Here is a 16,282-nt window from a genome sequence, read left to right as displayed (position 1 = left end):
GGGCTGAAGGCGGCGCTAAACCACTGAGCCCCCCGGGCTGCCCGGGATCTGATTTTTAATAATCACAGCAGCACGGCAGGTATGAGTCTTCGGCCTGTCGCCTGCCCCGGCGGACACTCACTTCCCAGGCCGAGGTTCCAGAGCGCAGACGTTGGCCCCGCGTAGACTCAGGCTCGCCAGCCTCCGGGGTCCTCTTCTCTTTGCTCCCCCCCCACCCCCACTTAGGCCCAAATCTGAAACCCGGCAGGCCAGCAACTCATGTTCACCCCTGCCCTCCCCTCCCCGCTGCAGCCTGGGCTCCTCCCCGTGTCCCCCACAGGCTCCACCCCTGTCTGGGCCACGGCCACGGTCACGCTCACCCACCCCGTCCACGCCTGGCTCATCTCTCGCAGGGGCTTCTCTTGTACATCAGCCAAGTCCCCGCGGTCAGACGACACCACGTAAAGGTCCAGCCGTCGGCTGCTCCCTGCCCCCCACCCCTCCGGGGTGGGGTCTCCGTCAGGATCTGGGGGCTGCACAGAAAGCTCGGGGCTCAGTCTCAGCACCCTCACCCCTGGCCCCTGGGTGCCTCGCCCCTGCGGCTCTCCAGGGCACCCCAGTGCAGTGGTTTCTAGAAACTCCTTCGTGTTCTTCCAAGAGGAAAATGAGCCTGTGTCTCATCCCGAGGATTGTACACAGGTCGGCCGAGCCCCTCCGGGGGGCCGGGCACCGCGCGGGGCGACAGTGCAGACCCCCTGTCTCTTTTGCTGGGAAGGGGTGGCGCTCACCTGGGAAACCCAGCTCGCAGAACAAAGGAGCATCCTGCTCCCCGGGGAGGACACGGCCACCCCGGTGTCTGACAAAGGGGGAGGCCGGCTGTGAGAGCCCCCACTCCGGACACAGCGAGCCGGGGCATCGACTCACCCCGTGCAGTTCTGTTTTCATTAATTTAGCAAATGTGCAGCGGGCGCTTCCTCAGAAGGCTTATTCCCCACGCAGGGCGGTGGCCGGGATGCCCGTTTTCACCTGGAGGACCTACGGGGGGGCTGGATGCTTGGCCCCGGTGGTGGGGGGCGGAGGGAGAGAAGAGGCCTGGGAACGTAGAGCCTCTCTGTGCCTCAGTTTCCCCATCTGTGCCATGACGCTGGAAGGTGTGCAAGGACTCCCCCAGCCCCGGCACTGCACGGCGTGTGTGTGTGCGCGCGTGTGTGTGGAGGGGGGAGCGGGGTCGGCCGGCAGGGACCACTCCAGAGAGCATCCCGTGGGCGCAGGAGTCACGCTCTCCGTCTCCACAGCGTCTCCGAGAGGCGCCCGGCAGCGGGAAGCCGGGAGTGTTTCCCGGGAAAGAGGAGGAAGTGCCGGCTGGGCACAGCCTGCAGGGTGGCCGAGGAGGGGCAGGGCTGTCTCTGCCTGGGAAGGAAGAAAGAAGAAGTCCAAATTAGTCATGTTGTATTACTTCTTTTTATGGCAATGCTCTGAAAGTCTGCAAATGTCAGCATGTTAATTTACTGTCACTCAGTGATATTATTTCATCCTTTCAAAAATGTGTTTCTTGCATTTTCAGTAGCATACTCCAAGTGTTCTCCATCTCAAAGTTTCTATAGATAGTGCGACTACTTTCACTCTGACCGGTGCCAAAATGTAGAAATTCATCGCTGGCTGTAGCCACATCTATGTTACGAGCGAGCGGAGTCGGGGACTTGGGTTTCCTGCTCGCGGAGCCCGGGGGAGAGGTCTGATTTTTCTCTCTGCGCTTCCACCACCCCTCGTCCTCCTAAAAACGCTCTGGGGTTTCTCTCTCAAGGAAACGGCGCGGGGACGGAGGGAAATGGGAGGAATGGGAAGGGCTCGGCCGTGGCTGGGTTTGCCTGCGGAGCCCGAGCCCTCCCCGGCTCCGCGCGGCCCACCCCCACCCGGCTGCTTCTCCTATGGTGGCAAACTTATTTCAAAAATTCTGATGAAACACTTGGTAAATTTTGTTATTCTGTGATGATAATAAATCATTATAGCCTTAAACACTTCTCTAGCTTGGAGTCTCAGCCACAAATTATCTTGTCATTCTGACCAAAACATTCTCCAAAAAAGCTTGACAAGTGCTAAAACCCAGAACATGAAACCATGTGTTGTTGTGAAAGCAAGATTCAGAAATGTCAATTAATTAGATTAAGAGGCTACTTTTAGCTTTACTCGTGTTGCCAAATAACCCTTAAAATACGCACAGCAGTGGAAATCTACCTCCGCGGTACAGCACTTCTGCGCCGAAGGAAGACAATGGATCGGACTAATGGACGAAATTATTGTCCCTGTCAGCCCGCCCGAGAGAATGATCTAGAAGCAAATGTCTTGCTTCTTTTTCCACGGTGTGGCTTCCCAAGCTGGGTGAATCCTGCCATTTAGGAATTCAAGTAGTTCCCCGCACCCCGCCCCTCTGAAATCATCTACAGATCTAGAAGGAAAAGTCAAGCCTTTTTTGCACGCCTTGACTAAGAAGATGGATTTTTAATGCCTTTCTGTGCTTTTTTTTTTTTTATAATTTGCATTTGCATTTTGAAGTTCACTTTGTAAAAAAAAAAAAGAGAAAAAAGAAAAAAGAAAGAAATATATATCGTGGAGAAATTATTTAAATGTTTTTTTATCCCTGTTTCTTGAAAATCTTATCTTTAAATAATCTATATCCTCCATTTTATTTATGCCATAAACTGTTCCTATATTTTAATGGTCTGTTTGCTTTAAAAGGGGTTGTTGGTTTTAATAGCTCAGTTACTATCTTTGTAAACTAAACTCCTTCTGACGAAATTCGAGCAGATCATCTCTGCCTGTGTGTGGAAGGCACATTCCAACCCCTGAAAAGGAAATTTAAGCCAAATAAATGTTCTGCCCAAATTAAAATACATAAAATGAATAGTTAAGTTGGACAAGAGCTGATGGACGGAGCAGTTGGGACATGTGGGTGTTGGGAGAGCTGGCTGCCAGGCAGGGCCTCAGCAGAGAAAACCCAAATGAAATTAGTCCCCCGACCCCCTTTGTCCACCCCTCGGGCCTAAGGGACTGCAGTGTGGGCACGATGCCTCCCTGGGGCCCGCGGGGTGGGGCAGGCCGGGTGGCACAGGGAGGGGTGATGTGGGGTCATTCCCTACCAGGAACCTGGGGGTCGCGGCCCCCCTACGCCCCGCTGCAGTGCGGCGCTCCCTCTGCCCCCCTCAGCCCTCCTGGGGTTGGGGGTACGGGGCGGGGGGAGGACACGGGCTGCAAATTCACCTCCACGTTCTCAGGGCAGCTGGGCCCACCTTGATTCTATTATGATCCCCGTGGATCCCGACACTAACTTTATGACAGGACATTCTTGTGGGGGCAGGACACATCTGCTCGCACCAAGGAACGGCGGGGGTGGGGTGGGGGCAGGATGGGCGACGTCTGGAGCTGCAGAGGACTGCCTCCCCTCCTGGCATTCGCAACCTTGCCACCCACTGCCCACCGCTACCCCCGGCAGCGGGTGCCAGGAGCCTGGACGGTGCAAAGGCCAGCTGCCTTGGCCCCCCTGGCTGGGGTGGTGGGGGTGCCCCCATCCTGCTGGGCACCGCAAGGTGTGCCCTGGGCCGGGGCTGGGACTTCCTGTGGGAGGGACTTCCTGTGCCTCCTGTGCGGCCCGGAGCAGGTGGGGCGCTGCAGCCCCTCGCCAGGTTCCCGCGTCTCCTGGTTCCTGGGGTCCGCCCCCCCCCCGACCGCTCACTGTACTTCCCTCCCCTCTCAGCCAATCTCACTGTTTCTAGCCAGCAATGAGGCAATTAATGAGCTGTACAGAAGCCCTACGTTATCTCTGGAACTAGATGGGTAATAAACACATAAATAAGTAAATAATTAAATAACTAAATAAAATAAAACGGATGAGTGAGGCATCCGGGCCTCCAGTCTCCCTGGAATAAGTAGCAAAGGGGAGTGGAAACAGCAGGGGGGGGGCCCTGAGCTCTTGAGGCATCTCCGTGGCTGACGTGGGGAGTTATCTTGGCCCAGTCACTCCCCTTTGTGGGGAGCCCTCCCACTCGGACCAGCGGGGAGGGGGGCCCCTGGTTAAGGTCTACAGGAGTGTAGGGGCCTCATGGGGAGGGGGTCCCCTGGTTAAGACCTACAGGAGTGTGGGGGCCCAGCTGGGAGTGGGGCCCCTGGTTAAGGCCTATAGGAGTGCGGGGGCCCAACAGGTAGGGAGCCCCCCAGTTAAGGCCTACAGGAGTGCAGGGGCCACACAGGAACACAGACATTTGATGAGCCAGGTGGCAGGTGCTCCATAGACCCCTGCCCATCTCCCCTGTGCCCGCCAAGGGCTTCGTCCTGCAAGACCCCGGATCTCTACGCCCCATGCATGGGTGGTGGGGGGAGAAGTGCTCAGCCAGCGACAGGCAGGAGGTGGGGATCCCCAGCCGCCTGGCCCTCGGATGGGACCACTCCGGGGTTTCCTTGCGGGATCCTGCAGAGCCTTCCAGGGCAGCCTGCTCCTGAATGCACGTGGAAGTGGCTTCCTCCCCTTACTGGTCCCTTCTCTCTCACCCCTGCCCCCTCCACCCCCCACCCGGTCCTACCTGTGCTTCCTGGGATCACCTGTCAGAGGGACAGCCGACCCGCCAACGCCCATCTCCCATCCCGGCCTCACCTCTGGAGGAGCCTAGCCCAGGAGACAAATAGGTGGGGGTGGGGGCCACCCCGAGAGCCACCGCGCCGCGGCCTGAGGCGGGCAGCCATGCCCTGTCACCGAGCAATGTGACGTCGAGAGACCTGTTTGAAACCTCCCCGTTTCCAAGACTCGGCAATGAATTAAGGTCGAGTTTGTCTGGTTCCTAAGTGGGGCTCACACCCAAGGAGCTGCAGGTCCTGCTCCGTCCACCGGCGACAGTCCACGACCTGTGCCAGCTGAACATTCAGCGTTCGGCTCCGGCGCCAGAGAGTCCGGCTTTCTGGAATCTACTTTCTGGTACACTCTGGTCCGCAGCCACTTCAGGGGCTGGGAGGTGCGACAGAAAGGACCAAAAGCCTTTGGGCGAGAGAAGCCCCCGTCTGTAGGGCACGGCCCTCCAGCTGTCCCTTAAGCAGCCAGGAGGGCCCCAAGGTTAGCAGCGTCCAGGGACGTCTCCACCTAAGAATGAGGAGACGCTGCCCACTGCCCCGCCCCGCCTGTGCCTGCCACCAGGACAACGTGCCCTTGGCGCCCAGTGGAAGTCCCATAGCTCGGCTTCCCACTGGCCTTGGCCCTATTGCCCTCTAGAAAACCGAGATCCTTTATTCAGAGGAGCCGCCTCCTGAGGAGCCTGAGAAGCTCCCTGGAGCTCATCGCCCCAGTGGCAAAGCTGAGGCTGGACATAGGCAAGACACAAAGAGGAACGTCCACCACCCTGCAGACGGAGCCCTCTGCGTCCCAAAGCTGAACCCTAAGCGTGCGGCTTGAACCTGGCCTCGGGGGAGAGGCAGAATCACAGCGGTTGTCCAGGAGCGCCCCAAACCCGGCCGCCCCGGGGCGCTGGCTCCCAGGCTGCTGCGCGGGACCCGGAGGGGGAGCTGCCCACGCGCGGAGCGGAGACACCGAGAGGGAGAAGGACGGAGGGAGCCGGGTTCCCGGGGTAGCACCAGGCACCTGCGCCCGGCAGTTGCGGGAGCCGCCAAGCCCCGCCTTAGCGTCCCTGGACCACACTCCCCGCCTGAGACCCCAAACCCACTCCTGCCGACGGCATCCCGACGAGCACTGGAAGGGAAGGGGCGGCCGTGAGGTCCGAGTTCTGGAAGGCAGCGGGGGGGGGGGGATCCCTGGGACCCGCCAGCCTGCACGCCGGGGAGTGGATGTGCCCACAACCCCATCCTGGTTAAGAACCTGCGGGAGACATCCTAGAAGAGACCCATGTGGGAAACACCATGGAACGGGTTACAGGAAAAGACAGACAGACAGACAGACAGCAGACTGCAAACCACCTGTGGGGCCGCAGTGTTTAATTTCAGGAGATCCGGGGGGAGCTTCTCAGGAGGTGACCGTCCCCCGCAGACGAGCCACAGGCCTCCTGACGGTTCCTCACAGCGGGGCCGTGGCCTCCCCTGCCCTCGTGTCCCTGCAGTCGCCAATCTTATCGGACCCTCAAGGCCCGGGCCCGCCTCGCCGAGGATGGGCTCCCCGCCAGGGCTCCTCCACGTTCAGGGACTGAGCCTTGTAATTCCGCCGTGTTTGCTGCCCACCCTCGCTCGAGCTCGGACGTTGACATCTATTTGTCACTATTGTTTTGTCTCCTTTCCCAGCTTGGCTCCAAACTGGCCCGAGCCCAGCGCCGGGTCTTAGGCTTTTGCTTGGTCCCTGGTGCCGGTGCAGGGTGGGGGTGGGGTGGGCGGGCTGCCCTCTGGACCCCGGGTCCAGCCCCTGGGGACGCGGCCAGTAACTGACTGGCCAGTCCCTGCCTGCAACGCCCCGGCCGAAGGCCACGCTCCTTCCAGAACCACCCAGGGAGCTGAGGGATTGCGTGGGGAGCAAGCGGACGACCGGGTTTACGCTCGGCCTGCACTTCTGGTGTTTCTGCCAACAGGAGCCTGGCTGACCTTCCTGATAGTGGCAGGGCCCCGCCACCCCCCTCCGACCCCCATCCCACCCCCGGGCAGGCAGGCCACCCCGGCCTCACCTACACGGAGTTCCCACGAGAGCCCAGCCTGTCTCCCTCCCCGGATGGCAGGGGGTGAAACGACGGGAGAAAAGGCCTTTGCGTCTTTGGGGTGTTGGAACATGAGGATGCCCTCTTATCCCAGCGGGGTCCTCCAGCCACATCCCCTGCTCCGGGCGGTGCCCTTCCCAGGAATTTCACCTGCGTGCCGCTGATCCACGGGAGGGGAGAGCCGCGGGGACCTCGCTCCACGGGCACAGCGCCCTGGGCCGGGGGGACGGGGTGGCTCAGCCTGCTGGGTGGGGGGGTCTGGGCTGAGCGGCGATCGAGGACCGAGGACGACACGTGGGTCCCCGGCACGGCCACCTCGCAGGTCCCCACACGCCCGCCGCTTGGGAAAGCCTCCCCTCTCGCCCCCCCACCCCGGCCAGACCCACTCCTCCCTGAGAGCTGTCACTGCAGACCTTCAAACCCATTTGACTGGGTTGGAGCACATCACACTGTCACCAACTCAGTTTTCATTAGGCGGCTGCTTCTCTGTTAGCCTAGCCAAGCAGAAGAACTCAAACACATGCACAAATTAAATCGACATCCAAACTCCACCAATATACAAAGCAATTTAAATGATATTCATTAGAGCGATGACAAGCCCTGATGAGGCTTTCAGGAGCCCGGTCCTTCAGCTTTTGCCGACTCGGTTTCATGGTCACTGAGGCGGAACTCCCGCCACTGTACCTTCATTTTTTTTTTTTTTTAAAGCTAAGAAAATGAGTCCTTCCTGACACACCTACCTCATTCTCTCTCTCTTCTCTCTCTCCCTCTCTCTCTCTTCCTCCCCGCTCTGTGGCCGCCCGAGTCTGGCCGGCCCGGGCTCCCGGACGCAGGTACAGGCCCCGAACCGGAGAGCCACATAAAGGAAAAAGCAGCCAGTCTGACTTCTTTTTTTTCCATAAATGCTCCAATTAAAACAGATTTCAGTTTCTCGTAATTTCATTTCACTTGGCCTGGGAGATCTCTAACTCACAATTATGACGGTCGTAAATGTGTCCCTGGAATCCTGCTGTGGGGAGAAAAAAAAAAAAAAAGTAATGGAAGTGAGATGTTGAAACGCAGTAATTTTTAAAACGTAACTCACCGTCCCTCCCCCACCCTCCGAATTTCAAAAGTCGTTCCCAAAGTCCGATTTATACGTTTTAATTTTGAAAGAGAGAGCGGGACAGACCTTCGAGTCCCCCTGCAGCCCCGAAGCGCCTGGGGCTGCAGCAGGGGAGGGTCGGGGGCCCCCCGTGGGGTCCGCAGGCCTGGGTGGGGTCACGGGACTCGCCATCCTCACGGGTGGGGGCGACGGGCCGCGCCGGCCACGTCTGAGTCTCCAAGCCCCGGAGAAGGATTCAAGTCCGCTTGGGCAAAGGGAACAAGCAGCACAAGGGTGTGGGGCGCGCGCCCGCTAAGGGCAGGGCAAGGTCACGGCCGCGTGCAGCCCATCCCTGGGCTTTGCGCCTGCAGCGGGTGCTGCCCACGGCAGGAGGGACGATCGGCACCTTCATACACGGGTGCTTTGCACTTCTGTTTATAATTTTACGCTCAAGGTTAATTATGTGTGTCCTTGGCTTTGATCGGAGATGTTAGCACGTGACAAGGTTGCCTGTGCCCGAATTGGCAAACGAAGGATTCTTAGAAATACCCAGGCCTGGAAGCACACGCTTTCATCTTTGAGCCACGAGCTCTCATTCGTGGGAAGAACAGCTCCGTCCAAACCAACTTTCTGTGACGCCCGGAACGTTCCGGACCCGTGCTGCCCCAGCGGCGTGACCGCTAGCCCTAGGTGGCCACCGAGGGCTGGACGGGTGGCCGCTACGACCGAGGAACTAAGCCTTTCATTTCATTCCACTGAAATCTGAGTAGTCCCACGTGGCCGTGGCCTCCGCGTCGAACGGCGCGGGTTAGACGGTAAATAACCGCGCATCCTAACTCCCGGGTGGAGCTAATTGTGGATGCTCATCCCCGGAAAGAGGTCACCTAGCTTATCATCATTATCATCAGGGATGATTTATCACGAATATACGAGTACATGACATTGCACAAAGGTGGTGGAGAAGCGGTGCCTCTGATCTTCCATCGCGCGGGGGTTTAGTTTTGACCACACCTGGCTCTTTGGAGCCCGGGCAGTGGGGGGAGGTTAAGGGACTGACCACCCGCCCGCTCCCCGAATGCTGAGCATGAAGAAGCCGCTACCTTTGCTTTAGGTCGCTCCCGGCGTCCAACGCCGCGGCCCGAGCGAGTCACCGGCTCTGTCCGGGCCTGTCCAGACATCGTGGGCTGACGGTCAGGCCACCGAGCAGCAATTTTGCCAAATCCGTTGTGGTGCCCGGGGCCACGGGGAGCGAGGTCCCAGATCAAAGGTGGTCCCGGATGCCCGAGGAGCTGCCAAAGCCCACCCAGCCACCGGGTTTGCTTGCCTTTAAGATCCTCCTGGGGGTGGCCTCCTGGCAAATCCTTGGGGAGGGGAGACAACGGTGCCCGGCAGTCCAGCAGCATCGCCCGCCCCCTCGGGCTCGGAGACGCGGAGCGTGAGGACAGCCAGCAGGTCCCCGCGAAGCAGACTCTGGGCCTGACCCTGGGGGCCCTCGGCTGCCGCCACGCCACACACGGGAAGGAAGGTGGGGTTTGTCAGGGGAGCTCTCCTTCCCCAGGGGCCGTGTGCCGAGACACGGAGCCGAGGCCTTCCCCGGATTGTTCCCGAAGCTCACGACAGCATGGCTTGCGGAGGCCAGCGCACCCTGGAAGTGGGCGGGCTCACGGGCACGACTTCCCTCTCCGTGTCCCCCGGGGTCAGCCGCGGGGCCGAGAGGCGGCGACGGGCACCGGGGTCCCACGGGAGATGCGTTTTCAGGTTTCCCTTCGCCAAAGATGACACGCGCCTACTGATAAATCCCTGGGGAGGGAAAAAAAAAAAAAAAACGGTTAGTGTTTCTATTACCAAAAGCGTAACTATCTTTGGCAGAGCAAGAATGGTAATTCTCTCCATTAGCTAAAAGGATAATTGCTATTATTTTAAGGTTAAGGCATCTATCATTAAAGAGAGGCGCTGGGGTTTGCGTGTTTTCATTTCCACGTTGGCCTCCCTGTAAAACGAAGCGCGTTGTTTTTGTGCTACATCGTCCACAGGACAACATGCCGTTGCAATCCTCCAATTCCGAGACAACTTCACAGATGAATTTGAGGAAAAAAAAAATAAAATCATTTAAATTTTCTTTCTTTTTTTTTCTTTCTTTTTTTTTTCTTTTTTTTTTTTTTTTGTCTCCTTCCCATTCGATGACTTAGAAATCTCTGGAGACAACAAGTTTTCACACCGGATTTGCAAAAGGCAGCCGTGCTTCCCATGGGCTCCTGTCTCCTTCTCAGCGCTCCCCAGCACGGGGAATAGGTTACCGGGGCCTCTTCTCTCTTCTGTCTTATTGGCTCACCAGGCCTGCGGGGCGGGCGGGTGGTGGTCAGGGGTTGGGGCCCCGGAAGCCCACCTGGCCGGAGCCGTCTGAACTTGAGAAGAGGACTCCCTCCCGGTTGGCGGAGACCACACAGCCCTGCATTCTGCTGGGGAGGCTCCCACGTCCACCTAAGCACACAGCACCCTGGGGAGAAGCGGCTCTCTGGTGGCTATCAATATATATATATATATATTTTTTTTTTTTCTTTTGCAGAATGAAAATAGAACGGAGATGCCAGGGAGATCTGGGTCCTCATCATAACCAACCCTCTCTGACTATGTACGATTTTGGTTAATTATAGAATTCTTGCTGCCTAAAACTTAAAGATACATCACTGATATTTTTGCTAAATGTTGACTGCAGCGAATAGCTAAGATGTGGCATATTGATTTCTTGTTGTGAAGTGAGCTGTTCAAGCTCCATTTAAGATTTTCATCTTGCATGTAGCCCTGAGCACATCATAGCACCATAAATTAGTTAAATTGCACATTTATCACAAATGTTATTTTAAGATACTGTGTAAATGTGATGGCTGGAAGATATACAGTGGGGCTGCGACGAGCCCGGGCTGGGCGGGGTGAGGTCGGGGTCACCCCACACACCTGTGATTAAAACCTCCCTCACTTGGCACCGTCCCTCCTCCTCCTCCTCCTCCTCCTCCTCGCAGGGCCCTTTAAAGCCCTGCCCGGGAGGCCCCGTCCCTTCCCGTACTCGCATCCTCCACCAGCGCCAACCGCGGGAGAAGTGGGGCACAAGTACGGGGGCTTGGAAATGCCCGCTCGAGATCCGCCCGCTTTGCCTCCAGACAATCGGGGTCCTGCTGGGCTGGCAACAGGAGGCTCTTGCAGGCCACAGCCCGCTCTCCGGCCAGCACAGGGCTCGGTGACCTCCAGAGTAAATGGCCCTACGGTGGCAAGCGGGGTGAGGCCCTGACCAGCCCGTCTCAGCCTCCTCCCGGGATGCACGGTCTGGGGCACCGTCACTACGTCAAACTCGATTTGAATTCGGGATGAGGGCCCTCGACTTCCCAGTTGACTACATCTCCTCCCAAGGTGGCACTAATTTCTGGGCCCCGTTCCCCAGGGCGCCCCTTTGCTGGCGCCAAACCCCCGGTGCCAAACGGGCGCCATCACCTGGTACCCACCTTGGCTCTAAGCCCTCACTCCCACGCCCCGAGTGGGAAGTCCTGAAGATAATCCTGAGGTGGGGTGAGGACGCGATGGGCTGAGTGTCAGGTTCTTCTCCCAAACCGTAAAGTCGGGGTGGGGGGAGGGGGGCACCCTCCCTTGCACAAATCCCATCTCCCTTCAAGCCACATGGGCCCGGTGGTGATGGAAGTGTTGTCAGTTTAATCTGTTAGACGCAGGACTTTGGATTCTAATAAACCGATGCTATATTTAACCTGTGAAAAATTCAAGAGTGGAAATCTGGGCTCCAGGATGTGAAGATGCGGGAGGCACAGGAGGGAGGGTGCTGTCCCCTGAGCCCCGGTTCCAGGGGGGAGCCGGCCCCCCGGGGGGGAGCGCATCGTGTGCCGCACTCCTCCCAGGTCCAGGCCCGCGGGGCACACGACCACTCGGAGAGGGACCCGGGCCGAGGAGGACCGGGGGGGCGGCACAGGCCCGCCCCCCGGAAGGGAAAGCCCAGTGCTCCCCGCCAGGGGACAGAGCCCCGTTGGGGCTGAGCAGGTGCAGGGCACTCCCGCGGTGCCAAGGCCCGTCCGCAACCCCAGCGAGGTTCTGCCTCAAGACCCGGAGAGACGTGGATTGCGGAGAGAAAGCGCAGCAGACAGGAAATCTGGGACTCGTCTTGACAAAAGGGGTGGGGACGATGGGGAAGGGACGTGGGCGTGTTGCCGAACATCTCTGAAAGGGTTTAATTTAAATTTTTAAGAAAAGAGTTTCTTTCTTCTTCTTTTTTTTTTCCCTCTTCCCCAAGTTGAGGTGTTTTATGTATTACACGGATGTAATACATCTCTCATTTGTATAATTCTAGGTTAGGAGCTCCGATCCTGCATAACTGCGAGAGTCGTCTGAACGTAGTAATAAAGGTATTTTACAATTTTACATGATGTTCCCGGCGTTCTGTTGGCATGATTTGCCAGGGCTAATAAAAGCTTGTGATTATCATATAAATGCTCTCCCCACCCCTCCCGTGTGCGGGTTCAGGCGCCATCCCCCCCCCCCACGGCCACCCCGCACCTCGTCCTCCGGGGTGGCCTTAGCAGGGAGCTCCGGACGCCCGAGTCCACCGACCCTGCGTGGCTCTGCTGTCTGCTACGTGAAAAGCCCGAATCGGCAGCAAGGCACCGCCCTGGGCCGGGTCTTCTGAAGGCCTCTCTCCGCGGACCTGCCTCCTGCAGGGCTCGGGCCCTGACTCCGCACGCACGCACGCACGCGCTCGCACGCCCAGAAGGGAGACCAGACCCCCCCACCCCACGGGGGTCACCAGGTGGCACCTGCCGCTCGGCCACCGGTGGCTTCTAACATCGCCTCCTCTAACCTCACGCGGATGCCTCCCTCCCTTTGACGTATCCTTCTCAGGGAAAATTCTGTCCACGCAGCCTCTGAGACAGAGAGAGAGAGAGAGAGAGAGAGAGAGAGAGAGAGAGAGAGAGGGAGACACGGCTCCCCGCTCTCCCAACGCCAAAGTTCACTAAAACTCCCCTGATTTACGGGCAGCTTCCGACTGCCAGCACCTGGCAGGCACAGCAACCAACTCAGTCATAAACAGATCGCATACAATTTAATTTTAATGTGCTCGTGAGTCGTAGCACATTTCAGACATAATGGTGAACGCAACACAAAATTATAGCAAAAAAGACGATTTTAATGCTGCCGTAGAAAAAAGGGTTATATGAAGAGTCACATAATGGTGGTTCATTGTCAACAACAAAACAGGGCACAGAGTGTGTTACAGTGTCTGTGCAGCTTACATGCCAATATTTTATACATAGGTTCTCATATGGTGTCAGCTGTCATTTACTTCTGCAAATTAACTGCCAAAAATGGAGAGGAACAAAATCACTTGGAGAGCCGGTAACCACGGGTTACCTTTCATAAGCCTAAAGATAAAGCTGCAGTGTGGGATCTTGGGAGAATAATTAGGAAGAACAAAACAGAAAGTTACCAATCGAAATAAAAAGGCATCCTACAATATGGAATAACAACCGAGAGGGCGTATAAATAGGTGAAAGAGGTCGTATCACAGAATGCCTCGCGACTTTTAAGCAAAGTATTACAGTACAAACATTTTAAAGGCTTTATCAATGCTTAGGAGATACAGTACAACTTCTTTTTTGTGGCTGTCGCTCTTTTTTTTTTCGATTTTTTTTTTATTATTTTTCTCTTCTTTTCCTCTTTTCTTTCCAAATAGACTTAACCCTTTGAGCACTGAGTTGCTTTCGAGCGTTCTTTGATTTCTAATAAATACCTTTAAAAATCATGTGCAAAATAGTTCTGATGCCCGCCATGGATGTCACTTCCTGGCCTCGTGTATTCAGACTGGTCAAAACAAACGATAATATGGTGCTAATAAATATGTATAATTTAAACATGAACCTCTATCGATATAGATGTACTGTATAGCAAAACAAACAATCATACTTTGCTTTCAGATAATGTTTCTGTATACTTTATAAATGCTATCTGTGGTATCTTCTGTATAATTTACAACGTTTGCATGTAAAAAAAAAAAAAACAACAACAACAAAATCCATAGACCTTAAAAAAAAAAAAAAGAAAGAAATTAAAAAAAAAAAAAAAGAAATATACACTATACATAGGCACGGCTTATGCCCGGAGCATAGCAGGTACATAAAACACTGTTGCTATAAATGCAGGAAAGAAGGTCATTTAAACCACAATCACATTTTTCATAAGAGAGTCTGAAATCTATACAATATATACATCTATGTTTCAATGTGAAAATAATATTCTTTTAAATTTCAAGGCGTGTTATACCCCTGCAGACCTGCATAAATGGAGGTTCATATTATTAATTATAACTAAGCTGGTAAGGAGTTTAAAAAACAGAGCTTCATACATTATTATTATTTTATTTTATTTTTTAACCAAATTAATGCAAAAGTGCTTCAAAGTACTCAGAGGGCTAAAGATGAAAGGGTGAGAAATGCCAGCACACTCGAGCCGCGTGGAAAAAGTGTGCCCGGTTTCGTTATAAATGCTTAATTAAACTGTCTGTTAACGCATGCAGCTTGAAGCATCGAGGGGATGCTCACAACTAAATCCCATTTACACAAAGTTCCAAACACTTACCACTGCGTTTTAACCTTCATAGTTTACCAGTAACAACAGCTGATTATGCACCTCTATTAAACACTGTACAGTTATACAAAACGGTCCAGCCCAGAGTGATTCTCTGCAGTTAAAATAAGAACATGTGCCAAGAACAAGACAGAGGGGCCCTAAGGTGCCTGCCACAGTTTTCCCTCAAAGCCAATTCCAGTCATTTCCATCGAAAGCAAATGCTACTGCTTCTCTAACTCCGACACATACAGGAGGTGGTCCTCTGGGGACTTCCCGTGTGTTTTGCTAAGGTGAAGTTTAACGGCATGCTTGCTCGCAAAGGTCCGATTGCAAAGTTTGCACTGGTAGGAGGTCCCCAGGTCCTCCTCGGGGGAGGACGTCACCAACTTTTCTGAGGGCGACTTGGTTTGTGCTATTTGATTATTAAGCTGTTCGGTGGACAGTTTGGACAAGTCCCGGAGCCGGAAGCCCAGGTGGGACTCGAGGTGACCGATGTACGTGGAAGGAGTCCTGATTTGTGACGCACAGTCGTTACAAAAGAACACGGGGTGGCCAGTGTCCAGGTTTTTGAGGAACTTCGTTCCACCTGTCCTTCGAAGCTGGTATTTCACGTTGGCCAGCCAGTGGCTGATGGTGGTCATGGAGAGCCCGGTGAACCTGGAGATGTGCATGCGCTCCTGGGGGCTCAGGTCTGACATGATGTACTTCCCCTCGGAGGTCTGCCGCAGGCTGGCGGCGAACTGGGCCTGCAGGATCAGCAGGTGCTGGGGGTTCCAGTTTGACTGGCGGCCCTTCCTCTTCTGCGCGGGCGTCGCCTCCTCGGCCTCCTCCAGCGTGGCCCCGTCAATGTCAGACTTCTCGGAGATGCTGGAAGGAGTGGAGGACTTTGACGTGTGGCTCTCTGTCAAGTTCTTCAGCATATCGGATATATCTGACAAGGCATTCTCGCGGAGCGGCGAGTTTGACATGAATGATACGACGGCAGATGTCTTTGCCGTTGTCACCGTGGATGAGGAGGTTGCCGGGGATGTGGACGTGGGTGACAAAAGCACTGAACCCAGAGAGCAGCCCTTGTCACTCTTCCCTTTCGTCAAGTCTATGGGCTGGTCGTTGCTGACGTGGTAGAAATAGCGGTCGAGGTGGTCCGCCTTCTTGGACTGCAGGGGCGGCGGGGTGGCCACGGCCGCCTTCTCGGCCAGGCTATTGCTCATCTTGAAAAGCATGCTCATGGGGTCGAGGGCCGGCAGGGACGGCTTGGCGGCCTTGCCCAGGTGAATGTTCATGACCGACTGGAGGGCGCTCAGGGGGTTCACGAAGGGCTGCTCGGGCGGGTGGTCGGTGATGATGGCCGTGCTGCTGCTCAGGCCGCTGCTCATGGGCTTCACCGGCTCCTTGCCGTTCTCCGCCGGCTCGGCCGCGGGGCTCTCCTCCTTGCACGCGTCCCGCGGCGGGCTGGGGCTGCCCTCCTGGCTTTTGAAGCCCCCGTCGCCCGTCGCCTCCACCTTGATGGGCTCGCTGGCCTCGCTGCCGCACGGGGACGGGGTGGCCCGCTTGGGCGGGGACAGCTTGCCCTCCGGCTCCTTCATCTTCTCCTCCACTTTGGCAACTTTCTCCGTGACCTTCTTCACCAGCTCCTCCATGGCGTGGAAGTTGGTCTTGGGCATGGGCGAGGTCTGGCTGCTGGGCGGGGAGACCAGGGTCTGGCTCTTCGTGGGCGACACGATCTCGCTGGTGCCGAACATGGGTTTCAGGGGCGCGCTCTTCCCCGACGAGCCCAGGGACAGCTTCATCATGTTGGGCAGCTGGTAGGCGGCGTGGATGCTGGGGTAGCCCCCCCAGCTCGGGGTGCCGTTCTGGGCCTTGTTGATGGCCGACGTCACCGTGTTTTCCAGGGATTTCAGGATATCCAGCCCGCCCTTGGGGC

At 56.2% G+C, this 16,282-nt stretch overlaps 1 protein-coding gene across 3 annotated transcripts in view; it reads right to left on the bottom strand.

The window, feature by feature from the left end:
- Window positions 1–247: 247 nt before the first annotated feature.
- Window positions 248–16,282, bottom strand: part of TSHZ3 (teashirt zinc finger homeobox 3) — an 84,279-nt gene continuing 68,244 nt past the window's right edge. The window contains exons 2-4 of one of the 3 annotated variants that reach the window (XR_008662583.1): window positions 8,838–9,537; window positions 7,394–7,662; window positions 248–1,389 (exon numbers count right to left, since the gene is read on the bottom strand). Coding sequence is in view for 1 of the 3 variants with exons in the window: in XM_055311344.1 (XP_055167319.1) it covers window positions 14,580–16,282 (1,703 nt within the window). In the remaining 2 variants the exon portion in view is untranslated. Of the gene's footprint in view, window positions 1,390–7,393; window positions 7,663–8,837; window positions 9,538–12,919 lie in introns of those variants that run through there. The other 2 variants (XR_008662584.1, XM_055311344.1) reach the window with 2 other exon arrangements.

This window comes from Nyctereutes procyonoides, unplaced genomic scaffold, assembly GCF_905146905.1.
Source record: "Nyctereutes procyonoides isolate TBG_1078 unplaced genomic scaffold, NYPRO_anot_genome, whole genome shotgun sequence".
NCBI classification, from domain to species: domain Eukaryota; kingdom Metazoa; phylum Chordata; class Mammalia; order Carnivora; family Canidae; genus Nyctereutes; species Nyctereutes procyonoides.
This window is presented reverse-complemented; position numbering and strand designations above follow the sequence as displayed.